Here is a 20052-nt window from a genome sequence, read left to right on the forward strand (position 1 = left end):
CTGCTTGACTTAGTCTAGTATTCGCCACATGTCAAAGCGAAACTGCTTGACTTAGTCTAGTATTCGCCACATGTCAAAGCGAAACTGCCTGACTTAGTTCAGTATTCGCCACATGTAAAAGCAAAACTGCCTGACTTAGTCCACTATTCGCCACATCTTGCAGTAAAAGTGTGTGAATTAGTCCAGTGTTCGCCACATCTCAAAGTAAAAGTGCTTGACTTAGTCTAGTATTCGCCACATGTTAAAGTAAAAGTTTCTGACCATTTCAAATAATCGTCACCACATGTTAAACTATCTCACCAATTCCAGTAATCGCCACATGTAAAAGTGACGCAAATAAAAGTAAGTGATATAAAACAAAGAAGATGTAGTACGATTGACAATGAGACAGCTCTCCACAAGAGACCAAAATGACACAGTAATTAACAATTATAGGTCACCGTATGGCTTTCAACAATAAGCAAAGCCCATACCAGTTAGCTATAAAAGGCCCCGAAATGACAATGTCAAACAAGTTAGAGATTAAGCTAGCTATAAAACCAGCAGCGAATATCATTGAAAAAAATTTGCATTATGAATGTGGTGGGTTAAACAATTTTGAGAGAGCACAGACAGAAATCAGTTCAGAAATCTTTTTCTGCTCCTTACTTAATTTTGTCAGTCATCTAGGTAACTGATAGAGTCTCATTTGCAATTACAAAATCTTCACGGACTTTATTGTCGATACAGTGATTTTTTTCTTTAAAAAAAAAAAAGCCACATTCTTATTTCGTTTTTTCAATTAACTTTATTACCTAATAAGTATGTACTATTCATACCAATAATTTCAATTCTAAGAAAAATATAATGAAAATATAAACTATATGAAAAAGTTGTTATAAAAATATAAATATATGGAAAATTTGTTATGAAAATATAAACTATATGAAAAAAATTGTTATGAACATTACAAGTATATTATAATTATATTGTTTTACCAGAAGGCTCTAGCGAATAATTTATTTAACAAGCTGTCCTCGTGTTTATTTTAACTATAATTGTACAATGACAACTTTTAAACCTTGAGGTTCTGGATGAGGTTTACGGCGGGTTCCACATGTGGCACAGGATCTGCTAACCCTTCCGGAGAACATAAGATCACTCCCAGTTTTTGGTGGGGTTCGTATTGCTTAGTCTTTAGTTTTCTATGTTGTGTCTTGTGTGCTGTTGTTTTTCTGTTTTTCTCTTTGTCTTTTTATTTTTTTTGGCCATGGCGTTGTCAGTTTATTATCTATCTGTGAATTTGAATGTCCCTCTGGTATCTTTCGCCCATCTTTTACAGAATTGAGAATAGTAAGCAAAAATAGAGAATAACGGGATGTTTAAATTAAAAGAAAGACAATACAAATTAAAAGATAAAGGTACAGGATAGAGAATAAAATGTAAAAAAAAAAGAAATTAAGACAAATAAAAATGACACTAAAAATTAAGTATGGTGAAATAAAGACCCCCTGTCCCTCCAGACTCTGAAACATGTTTAACATTAAATACATAATATTTTAATAAACTTGACATTTAAGCCCCGAATCAGTATTCCTACATGGTATATCATACTATTTATATTTAACATTTCACCAATATAATTCTGACCGTGTATAGAGACGTCGTTACAACAATAATGTGGAAATTTATGATTACTGCTGCATTTCTGCTGGTACTCCAAGCAGGTATGTCAATATATATAGTTTAGACTTTTCAGAAGTCAAATGATATCATACCCAACTATATCAGTCCTATTCAGGACCGATAACTCTGTCGATAGATATTATAGGGTATACAATATTGTTGAAATCAGAGCAATCGTATTATACGACGTCTCTGTTTAAATGTATACAATAACATTTTTTTACACGAGCTAAACTTTATACCGATTCACTGAATGCATGGATTTAGCTTAAAATATTGAATTAAAATAATAATAATAATAAAATCTCGTTGACACAAAAAAAAAAAAAACAGAAACATCGGTATCCTTACATAATTTTCGAAGTTTTGGTAAAGTCTTTTATTTTAAAGAATATAACAACAAGAAAATATTAAGAATAATAATTTACTTTTTTTTTATCAATAATATCTGATTAAAACTATCTAAAAATATCACATTCATGAGCTATCACATAGCCCGGATATAAAGTCGGTTCCTAACCAAAACCGGTGATAAAACCAAATCTTACATTATAAAAATCGCAATTTTTATTGAAATTATTTAAAAATTTTTACATTTTTCTTCCGGATTCATAATATTTTTGTGCTTTAAACGGAATTTTAGGTCCTTTGTGCTCTTATCAAACTTCTTTGGGGTCCTTAGTGCTTCTTTGTGCTCCTTTGTGCACAAAGGAGGTCCTTTGCGGTATTTTTAGAGACCCTTGAATTTCCTATAAAATAATAAAAAAAATCCATTTAAATTAAATTAAAATTTGAATCATAATATTTCTTTAAAATAATTATGAAAACATAGATATTTGAATATCTTTTATATGTTCTTAAAGTTTATTATGATACATACGTCTTCTGATTTGACACGGGAAATTAAAAGAAGTATTTATTTGTACATTTATTAAAACTTTTGTATATCACAAAATTTAAACTCTGGTAATACATGTGTACACACTGACAGGATGTTTAATGTCACCTGGTTGCTTTAGGTTTACACGTCTACCTGACAATATATTGTTACGTAACATTATAACCCAAGTCAGAGTTCACCTGTTCTGTAAGGTAAACGGACAGAAAGTCACAGGACATAAAGTCACAAATTTGATAGGACAAAAAGTCACAAATAATTTTTTGACAATTGTTTGAATGTATAAGAGAAATATCTTGAATTACTTACTTTTTAATTCTTAATTCCATATTAAACGAAGTCAATGAAAAACCCCGAAACTTTCCCTTTTTAAATCGATGTTTGACCGAATTTGCCCTAAAATTAAACTGTTTTAAGTAGTATTCCCCGCCAGATAGATGTTTCAATATACTTAATCGATTTGCAAAGTTTGTTTTTTATTTACGGAATTTCTTTATTTGTTGTACAAGTAGACATGGGTATCGGTAATTTAGCATTGAGTCAACGGAGAAATGACGAGAAAAAGTGCATGTTTTACAACTCTAAAATTGCCGACTTTAATCAAAAATTAAATTGTTAGGACCAACATTGTTTGATAGAAATATGTTTGAATATCAAGGATTGATTTACAAAAGTTAGAAAACGGGTTAGGTTTATGAGAAAATTGAACTTTATTGAAGCATCTATGAATTTTATATGGGGAAATATAATGCAAAATGGCGGCTAGTATACGTCACAGAAGTCACGTGATGTTTAACTTAGTTGGATATGGTACAGATTCATGAACTTAATTATTATAAAACTATAAAATAAGATGTAATATGATGGTCAATGAGAAATCAATCTACATCTAACGGAGTTCAAATAAAGTGGGTTCAAGTAATCGTGCGTATCCCATTGTACGGCCTTTAACATTGAGCAAAACTCATATTGTATAGGTGCGTATCCCATTGTACGGCCTTTGACATTGAGCAAAACTCATATTGTATAGGTGCTTATCCCATTGTACGGCCTTTAACATTGAGCAGAACTCATTGTTTAGGTGCGTATCCCATTGTACGGCCTTTAACATAGAGCAAAACTCATATTGTATAAGTGCGTATCCCATTGTACGGCCTTTAACATTGAGCAAAACTCATATTGTATAGTCGGCAGTAAAACGTCTGACATTACAAAGTGTTAAACAATTCACACGGATATTCAAAAGGTCTAACAAAACAAAAAGGAAACGCAGAAAATGAAAACAACAAGACAACCATACCCGGAATTAATCAAAGTCACGTACTTTCGAGGTGTTGATTACGAGATCACAAGATCTTAGTTATGTCAATAAGCTACACAGTATTTGATGCGCATCTCAACAGTATGCAGGGGTGGAAAGTAAAATCACAAAAATACTGAACTCAGAGGAAAATCCAATCGAAAAGTCCATAATCACATGGCAAAATCAAATGACAAAACACATCAAAAACGAATGGACAAGAACTGTCATATTCCTGACTTGGTACAGGCATTTTCAAATGTAGAAAATGGTGGATTGAACCTGGTTGAACACTAGTGAAAGTCTAGTTACAATTAACGTTTTATTATTCTAGTCAAAGCATCATGACCTTATTACATACCCTTTAGAAACGTTCTCACACTTCTACCATTATTATATAAAGTGTTGTCATTGTTATAACAATAATTAAATATCTTCCCATTACTCTTATACTTGATCGAAGCCTACAGGCCGAGGTCATGATACCGTCTATGGATAAAATCATGACGGTACTGCAATGACGTTAAATGATCTATCAAATATCAAATTTTATTAAATTGAAATTTAAGGTGGTATGGGTGTCTTCCTCCATCTTGGATTGTAAAAAACAGAGAACCAAAGGTCCAGATTTTCTATCAAGTTAGCAAAATTTGATGCAGGAATGCAGATATTTAATGTGAATTTTCATTTAAAAGAATGAATTTATAAGAATATAACTTATAAATATTGATATTTTTGCAAATGATGATTTTTTTTGGTTGTTCTTAAAAATAAATCAAATTGGCATTTTAAGGGGAGGTAACTCTAAAACAGTGCATTTTCTGAAGGATTCTACATGGAATTTTCCTATTTTGTATTTTAGCCGGAAAAAACGTACGGTGACCCTATCTTTTCTTTTGATATTCTCAAAGCATTGTCTGAAAGCCATCTTTTCCTTAAGTATTTTACAATTCTATCATTTTGTTAGTTTCTATAAATCATAAAATTGTGTTTTTTCCTGTATAATCCATACAAAATGTGTCATTTTGTCACGTCCTGTAGCTTGATAAAATGCGCGGCGACCTATCATTTTTATAACATTTTTCAACATATATCAACAGATACTACGTTTTGGCAAAGTATGAACAAATTCTATCATTTTTATTTTAGACTCCCATACCACCTTAATTAGGAATATGACACTTTGTGGTTTTTTTTCTTCCTTCTTTTTGCATTTGTGTATTTCCTTATTTTCTTATATCAATTTTAATGCTAATATTCATCACTTGTAGACAACTGTGTATCACTAGAGTGTAGTGACTGTGTTGATAGTATGAAGCATAGGTGTTTTGCGAGTCCTTGTCTCGGAGTCGAGTGCCCAAGTGGCCAAACATGCTGGTTTGTATATGTTTACATACTTTTAATGTTCTAGTTCACAATTAAACAGATATCAGGCAGAAAAGCCACATTTACTGGACGGATTACTCTGACTCAGAGCCGACCCATCTTTACTCTAACTGAATTATGTCAATGCCAACCCTAGCTGGGATTGAACTCATGACCCAGCACACACGAGGCAAGTAAGCTGGATGTATGTATTGACCTTGACTACATGTTCAGCGATGGCTTACACAATTTTAGAAATTTTATTCACCATTAGATGATTGGTATAATTTAAAGTTAATAAAATAGTGAAAATTAGTTATGATATGAAAGATCATTTACTTTAAAGATTTTTAAATAAAACATTTACAAAATATAGATAAATTCCACAAGCTACTGTGGTCCAAAAAGGAACACAGATATCAGAGCAATCTTGAACTAGTTGTCTTACTAATCTAAATCTGCAATACTGTAAACCAACTTATTTTCGCGAGAGATATATTTTTGCGACTTTCGCGAGGAGAAAAACAACGCAAATATAAATCTTTATTTATCTTTTTCAAGTCGCGAATCTTAAAAGCCGCGAAATGGACTAGAATTGGTATTTCGCGAAATACAGTATCCGCGAAAATAAGTTGGTTTACAGTAATCTTAACAATAACCTTTAAAATCTTTACAATTTTACAGAAAAACATTTTTTAGCAAGTAAGACAGAAAATACAAAATGCTTTTTTTGTTATGAAATATCTTCATAATATTTTATCAAAATTTTTTAATGATAACTCTATATACAAAGTGGAGTTGGCAGAATCTGAAAGTTAGATAATGTTTTTTTATTAAACAACTCTCTCAGTAAAAGATGTAGAGTAAAAAAGTATGAGAATGTAATGTAAAGTTAAAAAAAAGAAAATAAGTACTGTGTGTATATACAGAAATGATTGTGTGCATTTATTATTGGGATTTTGTCATTTTTCTGCTAAGATGTGAGTTTAATTTTATACGACATTGAGTAAAATCCTATTTAATTCGTATAAAACATTTCAAAATGTGATTTTAAATTATTGCGATTATAACCCTGTCACATTTTTTTGCAATAATAAAAACATTGAACAAATTTCTGAATTTACATTATATTATATTTCAATGATTTTAATTGTTTTCTTTTCAGCACAGACTACTGTGGGGGATGTAATCACCGCTGTGTATAATGCTGTTTGTTAGTTATCAAGCTAAAATTGCACTTTGGAAATAAATAAAAAGTTGTGGAATACATGTATATTATATTTTTTTGTTTTGTTTTTTTTTTTTTACATCAAATGCACTTATTTTCAACAAGCTGAAAAAATTTAAATAAACACTCCTGTACATGTTAATACACAAATGATAAAAAAAATCTTCTTACCAAGTTTTAAAAATTACAGAAGCAAATTTAAAATTATTTAGACAGAAGTCTGATATAGGCAACCATGGCATTTATCAAGGATTTAGTATAACAATCAGTCTAGCCTTGAATCTAATGTTAATGGTAACCGCAAAATTCTTAGATACAAATAGAAAGGAGAAGATGAATAACTTCTATTGATAATTGGTTTCTTTTCTTACTTATTCTGACATACGACTTGGACTTCTTTTAAACTTGGTTTTACTGCCTGTATACTGTGCGTTTGTTTATTTTACATTGACTAGAGGTATAGAGGGAAGGTTAAGATCCCACAAAACACAACCCCGCCACATTTTGGCACCATTCCAAGTCAGAAGGCTCTGGTCTTTGTTAGTCTAGTATGTTTTTTTATCTGAACCAGTTCACATTTTAATTAAGGGGCCTGCTGAGGCCCAGCTCAGGGTGCAGGATTTTCTCGCTGCATTGAAGACCCATTTGTGGCCTTCAGCTGTTGTTTGCTCTTTGGTCAGATTATTGTCTCTTTGACATATTCCCCATTTCCTTTCTCAATTTTATTATTACGAATTAGTGAAACTGTCAATGGAACCTGGAGAAGTTGCGGTACCTAAATGTTAATGGTGAATCATTTGGGTGAAACACTATATAATAATGACAATATGTCAGGGTACATTTTAATTAATAATTAAAAGGAAATAAACATTTTTGAAACTGATAACAACCTAACAAATAATTTATAGTACTTGTACATACCGGGTAGCATTATAAAATATGTGATGTATTACAGTATAATATTGTTTTTTTCACAAACAAGTGTACATGCAATAACTATAACAGACTGAGTACTAGTGTTGTCAAAACTTTCAAAATGTCGTTGTTGTCAAAACTTTTAAAATGTCTTTTAAACCTGAGTGGAAACTGATCTGAGTGTTAGATATATTTTCATTAAATGTAAAATAGCAGAAATTAAATCTGTTATATGAATTAAGACAATTTTTGGAGAGGAATGATTGCAATCCATGTGTAAGACTTTTCATCAGCATGAAGAAAGTATGTGTGTTATCTAATAACGTTTTTATCCCAAGTTTGTTGGTCAATTTTAATTGCTTCCATTTAAGCCATAGCAGGGGAGATAAACCTTTTTTTAAAAGCAAGAAAACAAGATATTTGACATAGATTTATTTTTTTATAATCTGGAATCATGTTACAAGAACTATCTTCCTATATTATATTTTAAAATTAGATCAATCAGTTTTCTTTTTATGCACACAGAAAAGGGTTTAAATTTATAATCTTAAAATCTGACAATTTTGCCCAAAATAGCCCAAAATTATAGCTTGCAAAACAGTTGGTTTACCCTTACTTTTAATAATATTTTTTAGATAGAATGAGAGAAACTGCATTTTTTTTTAAAAGTATTACAATGTTTTATCAAAAGTAATAATCTTATATACTTGGATAAAACCACATACATACTGTGGAGTCACTATTATTCATCAGATTTCAATTTTTATGGATTTCTTGGATACAGAGGAACAACAAATTAAAAATATTCAACTTTACCAAAACCACAAAATTAAATATCCATGAATATGTAAGTTTTCTTTAAACTACGAAAATTGGTACCAACCAAAATAAATACAATTTGTGACTGTTACATTGTTTAACTAAAAAGTGTCTATGGCATAACAAAATTGATTTTAAATCTAAATGCAACTATATATGTAGCATATAATCAAGTTTCTACAATTTGAAGTTTGACCATTCTTGTTATAATGATAGCAGCACAAAAATAATACTTAAAGAAATAAAATAAAAGTTACAGTGGAGTCCCTGGTGTCCGTGCGGCCCGTGATATCGTGCATTAGCTGATTTTGTCATATCAACACAGTAACATAAACAAAATCATTCTTGTTATTGTTTTAGCCTTCCGAAGGGATAAAAAAGAATAAAATTGATAAGTTCAAGAGATAATTAATAACTGCAATCCAGTGATTTGCCATATTTGGCCAATTTCCATAAAAAAAAATACATCATCAGATAAGATTTGTTTTATTTAGTTCAAACTTATATCAGATTGAAATAATTTTTGCTCTGCATCCTTGGCAGTGTATTTGGTTCAAACTGACAGCTATATTTCGTAGTATAAAATCTTTCCTTTATTTAAAAAAAGCTATTTTTGGAAGGCATGCACGAAAACACCGGACATAGGAGGAACTCTCAGAACAGGGGTTTCCCTTATTTTGGACACACATTACAAAAAATCTAGAGGATGAAACCATACAAACAGAAGATTTTATGAAATAAAAGTATGTTATGAATGTATTCACACAATATTATCCAATTATTGGTTTTATCAGTTGCATGAAGTGAAGTCACAAGTTTTAGGTGCGCGGATACACCGGACTGCACCATAGTTGTATTCACTGATATTCACTTCCAAAAATTTGTACAAAATATAAATTATATTCAAGTATGTGGATTTGAAACTTAAAACTCAGCAATTCTTCAATTATTTTTTTTCATTCATTTAATAGGGGACCTTCTGTTTTAAATATATATTCAACAGTGTTTGGTATTTTTGTCATTTTAATTTTTGCTGAAGTAATCAAGTCTGAATTAGATCAATGACATTCGAAAAATAACAAATAAAAAATAAACAGACAAACAAACAATAAATAACTCAATCTTACATATTGCACATTAATGAAAATATTGATCATAGGTTGTAAATAACTAAAATTACCATCAACAAAAAAACTCTGTTAAAAAAGACAACAAGGATAACAAAAATGTCCATGTTTCTTTTAATGCAAAGAACTATGACAATACATTTAGCAAAATAAAAACTTGTATCTTGATGTTTGATGGAAATAATTAAATGCAGCTATTACTGAAAACACAATAATTAATCTATCATTCATGCCAAATTGATAAAAAATTATGATAATACGGTAATTTCAGAAATTATTGCATGTATTTATTATTGCGCTTTTGTTATTTTTGACTAAAATGTGGTTTAAATTTTTGTGATATTGATAAAATTCCTGTGTAAATTCATATAAAAAAATTTCAAAATGTGAGTTCAAATTATTGCAATTACCATGATTACAACCCTGTCATATTTTTTTGTAATAATAAAAACATCGCAATAATTTCTGAATTTACAGTATGAAATGCACAAAACATGTCTGAATTTACCCTTTATATTGATACCTGAAAAGTGATATCCCTAACTAACCAATTATCATTATTGGTTACTGTATAAAAATCATTCTCTTTGTAAATATTTGTTGTAAAAAATGTTTCAAGGTAATTTATTACTTTTTTAATGCATTACCCTAGAGGTGCCGCTGTCGAAATTCCAACATAATTTCCATTTCTTCAGGTTTATTTCATGAGATCCATGGAAAATGAGACACAACCCATGTTTATAATTATGTTTAGAAAATAACAACTCAGTTATTTAGAATAGCCCCAAGTCCATTGGATCAATAATAAAAGCTTAAAACAAATGCTGACATGCATGATCAAATAACAATTTAGAATAAAAATAAACTGTTGACACAGAGATATGTCTCGCCTTATTGTATTTTTCATAATGCAAATGTTGAAATTAAAACTGCTATACACCTTAACATGTAAGTAATGCAACAATTCAAAGTCAATCAACCATGACTGAAGGTACAGTGCTTAACAATCTCCATGGAAATGAGATATGCCAATGTTAATACACCTGCATACCAAATATCATTGAACTACCACACGTGATTCACCATAAACTAGACCCAATCACAAACTGATACAATTGTTGACGCTACTGTCACAAACACCAGAAACAGCATACCTATCTCTCACTTTTTGACTCTGTCAAGACAATATAAAATTTCCATTTATTATTCAGATTTGGTTTTCCTATCCTTCATTTTTTTCACTATCATCCCTGGAACTAACGCCACAACTGCTATAGCACCTAATTTTATTAATGTCCCTGAGGTAAAAATATCATCTGTAGATTTGATCTCTGATAACATCCCACCAGTTTGTACACATATAAAGTTAAATGGCATCAACCCTACAATAAAAAGTAAACATATTTGAAATATGGAAAACATTCCACCAGTAAACATATAAACCTACGCATATAAAGTTAAATGGCATCAAATCTACAAGTAAAGCCAACATATTGGGTAAGCAATACATTTTCAATCTACAATGAAATGACATGTGACTGTTGCAAACATTCTTATCTACATTGACATGACAATTGATGTATGAGAGGCCTAAAAAAAGGCGGGGGTGTATCTGCAAGGAAGAATGCGAAATAAAATTGCCATTTCATGATGAAAGAACAATTTAAAAATGTCTTGCAGGTTGAACTTTTTACCGATTTCTCGAAAACACAGTGAATAACGAACATTTTTCACGGCTGCACGTGAAATAAAAATGGCAGAACATGTTGCACGAAAATAACCCTTTACCACCCTCATGTATGCATAGCCAAAGAAACTTACAAATTGATGTGTTGACTGACACTGGTAAACCTTATTGTCCCCTTTGCCTATGCTAACAACTGGAATATAATAAATTGTCTTAGATGCATATTTTTTTTTATTAGTTATAGGTTTTGAGGCTCTGTTATTTGATTTTCTAATTCGATTGTTTTTCATGTCATTTCAGGGCTTTTCAATGCATGCTGTTGTCTGTTCTTTGGTTAGGTTGTTGTCTCTTTGACACATTCCCCATTTCCATTCTCAATTTTATGTGTTGAATAAATTTTGTTTCTTATTGAAGGCTGTACAGTACCTATAGTTGTTTCTTATTGAAGGCTGTACAGTACCTATAGTTGCTGATTTCTTATTGAAGGCTGTACAGTACCTATAGTTGCTGGTTTCTTATTGAAGGCTGTACAGTTCCTATAGTTGCTGGTTTCTTATTGAAGGCTGTACAGTACCTATAGTTGCTGGTTTCTTATTGAAGGCTGTACAGTACCTATAGTTGTTTCTTATTGAAGGCTGTACAGTACCTATAGTTGCTGGTTTCTTATTGAAGGCTGTCAGGCATGGGGTAATCGTAATCAGTAATCGTAATCAGCTGTAATCGATTACATTTTGCAGTGTAATCCTATGTAATCAGTAATCATGCCATTTCTGATTACAAGTAATCGTAATGTAATTGATTACATTGCAAAAAACAGGTGTAATCATGATTACTTTTAGATTAATTTAAGATTACATTCATATGATTACCAGTGGCGGATCCAGAAATTTTCATAAGTGGGGGCCCACTGACTGACCTAAGAGGGGGCCCGCTCCAGTCATGCTTCAGTGATTCCCTATATAAGCAACCAAATTTTTTCTCAAAAAGGGGGGGCCCGGGCTCCATGCCCCCCCCTAAATCCGCCTCTGATTACTTGCTTATTACAAATTTTGTATATATATGAAAATAGCTTTTGATAGACAAGATGAAAATAAGAAAATGCAAAGCTTGAATGAAAAATCATGAAACTAGTATTCACAGTGATGGGACCTTGTTTAATGTGATAAATTGTATCATCTATATAACAAATTTGTATAACCAAGTGTTTTATTTTGTTAACTGTTTACTGAAGGAAATTGCCTCTCCAATACTTTGTTGTGAGATTGAGCTCTTATGGTACAAGAATATGCCTTGATTGCATTTTCCCCCCCTTGATTGAAAACTTCTGATATTAACTCCAATTTCATATAAGTTTACCCAATATTTTTACATAACTACTTTGAAATTCTAATGCAGAAAACATTTAGTTCCAATTTGACTTTGATGGTCGACATAAATATATGAGCCTGCCCACTTAATTCAAAATGGAAGTTAAAACCAGATTTCATTTATTGACAAATTTAATAAATTTTGTTTCCCATAAATTTGTGTATAATATGTGCTTTCTAATTTTTATTCTTAATTAACTTTGAGCCTAACGTCTCATCAGTGTAAACAAGTACATGTACAGTGTATACATATCGCATAATATTACAAACAATGTACATAGTAAACAATAGGTGACGTCAGAAGTTTCATCAATGCAAAATATCTTTTATTACAATAAACTGTTTCTTAATTTAAAGAGAAATGTATGTACTTTCCTAAGTTACAAAGTTGTTTTGTGTTTTCACCTGGCAATAATGCTATTAATTATTAATTAGATCAAGTATTAAAAATTTTCAAACAAATAATGACAATCAACCACTTTTAACCTTATTTGATATTGTTATTAAGACAATACAAATTTTAATACCCAAGCTCACCTATTGTTTGTTAAAAAAAATGGAAGTAGTGAATAACACCTGTAAAAACATTGTAGAAAAAAATAAAGTTATATCTTTTACATAGAGAAAAGACACTTGTCTTTAGCTATTTTATCAAATTACACATTTTGTACTGGACTTGTCTATAAATTCTTTTGAATAAGATGAATTAATTAAGGCTTTTAAAAAAATCACCAAAATTAGCTTTTAGTGAGGATAAAAAGTTATAAAAAAAAATTTGATATTGCAATATACAATGTAATCATAAGTAATCTAAAGTAATCATGATTACTTTGAAGAAATGTAATCGATTACATATAAAATAGGGTGTAATTGTAATGTAATCGATTACATTTTATTAGCAAAGTAATTGTAATTTAATCGATTACATTTTAAAGTAATCGACCCCATCCCTGAAGGCTGTACAGTACCTATAGTTGCTGGTTTCTTTGTTTGGTCTCTGGTGGAGAGTTGTCTTATTAACAATCATACCTCATCTTTTTTTAATATAAAGTCTGATGCACTAGAATTAATGCAATTGGTTTTATAGATGAAAAATACTGTTCAGTAAAATACTTATTGACTTCAGAGAATGATTCCACTGTAGTGCCCCCTACTCTAAGTTAATAAACAGAAAATGTGCTTGGATCTTTTAAAACACTCACCTATTAATACTGACAGGAAGAACAAATGAATCGGTACATTCACTATAGGTGATGCCATATTTAGAAACCAATTCGGTGTCATTGGAAAAAATCGTAAAAACAACAAGAAAAACAATAAACTGTCTTTGTTTACTTCTACCTAGAACAAAAATTTATAACAAAATAAATTGACATAAAAATAGAAAAAACATTATAATTAGTTCATAGGTGTTAATTTTACAACCTCTGTATCCCTTCACTTGTGGACATCTATTTTAGCACCATTTCATAGGCTTCTCTTTGTTATTACACATATATTTCAGTTTGCATTTTATTTATAAAATCACAGACGAATAAATTTACTACTTTTTATTTTATTTAAAGTCGGCATGTCACAAAACAATAACATAAGCTTTTTAAGCTTTTATATAAACCAACAAAATGAAAATAGTAAAACTATAAAAGAAAATCAATTTTTTTAATCATTAATTATTCAGTAAATATGGATAAAAGAAATAAAAAATATATAAATAGACTTGGGGAGGTAGTTCAGTGGTTGTAATTGTTTCGTCTCTGTCATATTTTTCCTTTTTTTAATTTGTTTTTTGTCATAGTTTAGGTAGTTAGTTTTTTGGTTTGAATTGTTTCACATTTTTCATAGCAGGGCTTTTAAAGCAGATTATATTGGATGGGTTTTTCTCCTGGTTGAAGGCCATAATTATTTGCCTATAATTGCTTACACCAACTTCATTTTGAATGAATTGAATGAATTTTTATTTGCAAAAGCATATATAACATGCTATGGCAATACATAATATATACATAATGTGACAGAAAACTGGTAACAGAGAACAATACAATAATAACATACATTTGAACTCTGCTGGATAGTTGTCTCATTTGCAATCATACCACACAAAGTTACAATGAAATATTGTGTATTATTTCTACTTAAACGATGATAGTCTGTCAGAAGGGGACGATAAATGGCTGACCCGTGTTAAGAGAGAGCCATATCTCTTGCACGTTAAAGACACTCTTGTAGATTTCGAAAAAGAGTAGGCTAATGCCGCTACAAGGCAGCACTTGCACCCACAAAGTGGAAAGGGATTAATATAAGTTGCAAAACTTGTTTCCCAATCCACTATAAATAAATATGTTTAAACTAATTATAGTTGACAAAAGACAACTATCATGTATACAAACCTTTCCTTGTAGAAAACGAACTTTATCTGGAAAGAATCTTTCAATGTGCTGCTTGCCAAAATATTTTGACAAAAGAAAGCAACATGAGGCTCCAGTGGCTGACAGAACACACACCAGAGGAAAGGACGTCCATACACCAAATAATGCTCCCCCTAATAAATTCTGTAACAAAAGGAAAAATTTCAGATCGAATATTTCAGGTAACAGTGTTGATACACAAAAAAGTTATTCATGGGGAAATTCTGCAATCAATAAATTAAGAGATCCTTGTGGTGTATTTTTTTTGAAAGATGTGTCTTTTAATACTTTTTTTAATGTAGTTTACTGAATTGCTCTGTCTGTCCTACATAGCATGGCATGCATAGTTTGTTTGGCAAACTCTGATTTCAGTTTTGTAGGAAATTAGGCATTCATCAAGATAACTCCTTATAAGGTTTTCAAACTAGAACGTCTAATTATGGAGAATATTAGTAGATTAAAGATATATACTTAATGGTATAACTTATTGTGAAGAATAGGTAGCACAGACATTAACCAACATGATGAAAGATTTAAGTTAAACAACCACACATGGTGTATAAATACATGGATAGTCAACCTTCCCATGGATTGAAACAAGTGCCTGTGTAAACATGGTAAACAACGTTTAAATTTCACATTTTGAACAAATATTCAATAATTTAATATGTAGAGACAACAACATCTGGGTTACCGCAAGGTGATAGTTTTATTGAGTCGACATGTTTCGCCGCTAATGCGGCGTCATCAGGACAATATTACAGAGTTTACATGTTCATAAAGTGTATAAAATGCGGTTGTATTAATTATGACGTAAAAGAATAAAAGTGAAAGTGAAAATGTAAAATAGTGTTCATAATGTAGCAAGAATAAAAGTTAAGTTTCTGGTGGTAATATTGTAGAAATGATGGAAGTGGCTCATAAAATGTCAGTTCATTTCCAAATTGGACAACACCCCATTGGCCATCCCGTACCAATTCAACTGGCTTCGCTCCGAGGGAGGTACTGCTTCCATTGAATTAGTAAAAGGTGAAGTGTATGATCGCCGCAATTCTGGGAATGGTAAATCTTGGTAGATGTGTTCGAGGTATTGTAGGTGGTTCTGGCTGCGGATGAATTTAATGTTCAATTTCCGTAAGGTTCTAAAGTGGGCTAAGTTTTTCTCTTGGATGGTTATCGTAGTAGGAGCCGATGCAGTTGTATTATCCTTCATATCTTCGTCGCGGGTTTTCTTTTCTTCGAGGTATGGGCGGTTTCTTCAGTAAGGTTGGTGGTAGAATGGAACTGGTCGGTAGACATGAGGCTAACGGTTGTAACTACAACGCAGGACGGCTAAGGTGGATCGTGTGCGGATGCAGGGGTTCACAGAAAAATAAATAATATGTGACGAGTGAACCAACACCTTCTAACGGAAAAGCTGGTAGAGTAACCAAGATGGATACCGAAGTATGCTGCGGTTGTCTTAAAACCTCATGGAAATATAATATGTAGAGACAACAACATCTGGGTTACCGCAAGGTGATAGTTTTATTGAGTCGACATGTTTCGCCGCTAATGCGGCGTCATCAGGACAATATTACAGAGTTTACATGTTCATAAAGTGTATAAAATGCGGTTGTATTAATTATGACGTAAAAGAATAAAAGTGAAAGTGAAAATGTAAAATAGTGTTCATAATGTAGCAAGAATAAAATATTCAATAAATTTAATTGCCAATTAAAAATTTAAACATTGCATAGGATAAAGTTCTACTGCAGCATTTAGTGTGGTACAATATTTCTATATTCAAGACAATTAAATTTTGCAGTTTTCATTGCCAATGTATACATCATGTACATCATGTACATGTTTAACCTCACCACAATTTTGCGACTGTCCCAAGTCAGGAGCCTCTGGCCTTTGTTAGTCTTGTATATTTTTTATTTTAGTTTCTTGTTTATAATTTGGAGTTTAGTATAATGTCCATTATCACTGAACTAATATACATATTTGTGGAGGAGCCAGCTAAAGGACGCCTCCAGGTGCGGGAGTTTCTCGCTACATTGAAGACCCATTGGTGGCCTTCAGCTGTTGTCTTCTCTATGGTCAGGTTGTTGTCGCTTAGACACATTCTCCATTTCCATTCTCAATTTTACGTATATATACTTACCAGGAACACAGAGCCAGGGATAGCAAATGTTTGTTTATATATGTAGGCACTACAGAACAACAGGAGAACATAGAGTAAATGTTCTGTTTTATACAGCTGAAGTGTGGATGCTAACGATGTCAACTCTTCTAAATTGGACGGAAAATTTAATCTGGAAAAAATCAATTATATATGCATTGCAATTTAGTTTAGTTACTATTAAGGTGTTATTTAATTCCTGTGTTTTCCATTAGTCCTTGTACAGATCCCAGGTTAGCTGCATTGCCTTCTACACATGCCCCACAAAGCCATGATCGACGAAAATGGAAAATGGTGGAATCATTATACAGTGAAACCTGACTAAACCGAATCCTGCATAAACCAAAAACCTGTATAAACCAAACATGTTCTTAAGCACGGTCATATCAAATTGTATGCTTTGTGAAACTGATAAAACTGATTATCTGCCAAAACCGAACAAAATCTTAAGTCCTGAAGAGGTTCGGTTTAAACAGGTTTCACTGTATATACATTTTTCATGTCTTTTATAAGATACTTTATCAAATGTACATACATGTATGCATGATATGGTAAAAGTTTTGCTCATTGTTTAATACGATATATACTGTACAATTCCCTTTTGTTGCTAAAATATACATCATTTAGACTCTGGTGGCATCTTAGCTATCCAGGGCACCTGATATCACCCCCAGTTTTGGGTGGGGTTGGTGTTACTTTTTCTTTAGTTTTATATGTTGTGTCATGTGTACTATTGTTTGTCTGTTTGTCTTTTTCATTTTTTACCATGGCGTTGTCAGTTTATTTTTTGATTTATGAGTTTGACTCACATGTCCCTCTGGTATCTTTCATCCCTCTTTTATGTTCTTTTAGTTGGTCAAGCATACCAAACCAGACTTTTTGTTATGTTCTCCTTTCAGTTCAGAACAAACATATCTTTCCTTTTTTTACATATTTTTTCGCCCTTCAATTCAGAACTAACATAAACTAACCTGGCATTTTCATCTTTTACCCCCTTTAGTTCAGGAACATTTGTTGACAGAATGTATAAATAAGCTGTAAATAGTCCCAGGACTGTTGGTATCCATATAACTGAGCCCATACTGCATACTACACTATAAATAATGGATATGAAAAGCAGAAAACATTCAACATGTTTAAATTTGGACTGACACTGTAAACAAAATTTTGTAGTTTTGGGTAAGGGCAGATATTTTAACTTGCAACAGGTTAACATTAGACAAAGAGCAAGAACTCCAATAGGGAGTCGACTGATGATTTCAGCTAAATGTACATGTATGTGAGTTGATTTATTTGTAATTCTGTTTTGTTATTCAATAACAATATTACAAACATTGTTAATAGAAATTAAGAAAATCTGTTGGTTAAAAAAAAAACCACCAGATGATTTAAATACATTAAGATAATTGAATTGTTTTATGAATTGATTTTTCATTATTTTTATACATTTTTTAAGCTACTAACAATATTGAGTTTATCTCACTGAAGATTCATACTTACATGTACCATGCTTAGGCATCTTTTGAAGATAAAAGGCATTAAATGGGGAATGTGTCCATAAGACACAGATCAATGAACTAATTAATGAGATCGGGTAAAATACCAAAAATGTCTCTGAACTTATGGTTAAACCTGCTAAATAATTTAATACCTAATATTTCGTAAAACAAAATGCAGATGACAAAGGCTTTGAAACTTTCAAAGGTTGACAAAGTTCATTCAGAATTTGTTATTGTCTGAATCAATTGTGAACGTAAAATTGTTTACAGTTGGTCGCTTATTTCAAACACATCTTGGAGTCTGACGATATGACAATATTATGAACTCGGCCCATGTATTCTCGGCCTATTTTGATAAAATTATTATTTTTAAAAAGCTGTCTTCTCCTGTTTTTTTTTTTCAATTGATTATTCTATCATTTTGTTGAACATCTAATCACATGTTTTTTCTCTGAGATAAGATTATATATCAATACAAAATGTTTCATTTTGTCACAACCTGTAGCTTGAGAAATGCGCGGTGACCAATCATTTTTATTATATTTTTGAACATAATTATATCAATGTAGAATAAATGTAGATCCATACTACGTTTTGGCAAAGAATGAAGGTCAAATTCTATCATTTGCAATTTAGACCTATATTAGCACCTTAAATTATTAGTTTAATATATTTGCCTTTTTCAAGGGATCTGTACTATAGTTAAAACCTTCCGCACTTCTATATGAGGTTCAATACTAGTGTTTTCATATTGCATGTATTGTTTTTGGCCGTTTATGTCTGAAAAGAGTTATTTAGGTTGTTTGTTGAATATCTGATTTTCATGATTTCCATGTCATGTTAAATATCAAATATCATGTTTTCAATATATTTCCTGGTAATATTTATCTTTTTCGTCAAGCAATATGTGCACTTTGGTATGTCAATTAGCATTGTCCCTTGGTGCCTCTTGCAGTTGTGTCACTTGAAATAGTACTGACTCCTCTGTACCATGTGTACCAGGCACGGGGATGACATGTAGTATACGTACTGGTCAGTTATTTGCAACTTCTTACAATATCTTGCCATATCATTAATGTCTCGATACACATTTTATGCACCCACCATGCCATATAGCACCGTCCCTTGGTGCCTCCTGCAGTTCAGATAAATATATTCAGCCTACTCACAGAATTCTGTTTGTTACTTCCTAGAGGTGTACCTGATAATTCAGTAATGATGAATAAGTTATTAACGGTAAAAATTCTTGCCAAATGACGTTAACGGTACTTTTTGGAGTATTATAACGATAAAATGTACACTTTCTTTAAGACGATAAAAACATCGACTGATTTTGACGAATCACGTTAATCTTTTTCAAAAAATGACGGTTACGATAATTATTTGAGACCTTAAACGAATAACGATAAGGATATTTTGACGAATCACGGTAAAATTTTAACCAATTTGACGCTAATGGTAGCCGAAAACGACTGTTTGACGCCTGACGTTAAAGGGCATTAAGTACTACCCTCCATTTATATGGAGTTACAGGACAAACACATGTGCAAGTGGATTCAATCGTGCCTAGCTAAACGTACCCAACAAGTCATTGTTGAGGGAGAATCTTC

General features: G+C 31.5%; 1 protein-coding gene and 1 long non-coding RNA gene across 2 annotated transcripts; one reads left to right on the forward strand and one right to left on the reverse strand.

Annotated features, from left to right (window-relative positions):
• Positions 1-1593: 1593 nt before the first annotated feature.
• Positions 1594-6497, forward strand: LOC143059861 (uncharacterized). The gene is made up of 3 exons (XR_012973638.1): positions 1594-1706; positions 5135-5240; positions 6394-6497. It is a non-coding gene; the product is annotated as an uncharacterized LOC143059861 (long non-coding RNA).
• Positions 6498-7284: 787 nt separating this feature from the next.
• On the reverse strand, positions 7285-18706 carry LOC143059860 (transmembrane protein 41A-A-like). The gene is made up of 6 exons (XM_076233429.1): positions 18595-18706; positions 17915-18032; positions 16926-17076; positions 14759-14920; positions 13574-13712; positions 7285-10699 (listed from the first exon to the last, which is right to left on the reverse strand). The coding sequence occupies exons 2-6, from the start codon at positions 18022-18024 to the stop codon at positions 10521-10523; spliced, it is 741 nt and encodes a 246-aa protein (XP_076089544.1). The 5' UTR covers positions 18025-18032; positions 18595-18706; the 3' UTR covers positions 7285-10520.
• Positions 18707-20052: the final 1346 nt, after the last annotated feature.

Source organism: Mytilus galloprovincialis, chromosome 14 (assembly GCF_965363235.1).
Source record: "Mytilus galloprovincialis chromosome 14, xbMytGall1.hap1.1, whole genome shotgun sequence".
Taxonomy (NCBI): domain Eukaryota; kingdom Metazoa; phylum Mollusca; class Bivalvia; order Mytilida; family Mytilidae; genus Mytilus; species Mytilus galloprovincialis.

Excerpts from the sequence above, each read along its gene's own strand:
- LOC143059860 (XM_076233429.1), bottom strand. The coding sequence starts at position 18,024 with ATGGGCTCAGTTATATGGATACCAACAGTCCTGGGACTATTTACAGCT. Across the intron at positions 14,921-16,925 it reads TCCCTGGCTCTGTGTTCCTG|AATTTATTAGGGGGAGCATT; the intron begins GTAAGTATATAT and ends CTTTTGTTACAG. Across the intron at positions 10,700-13,573 it reads CTTCCTGTCAGTATTAATAG|GGTTGATGCCATTTAACTTT; the intron begins GTGAGTGTTTTA and ends TTTTTATTGTAG.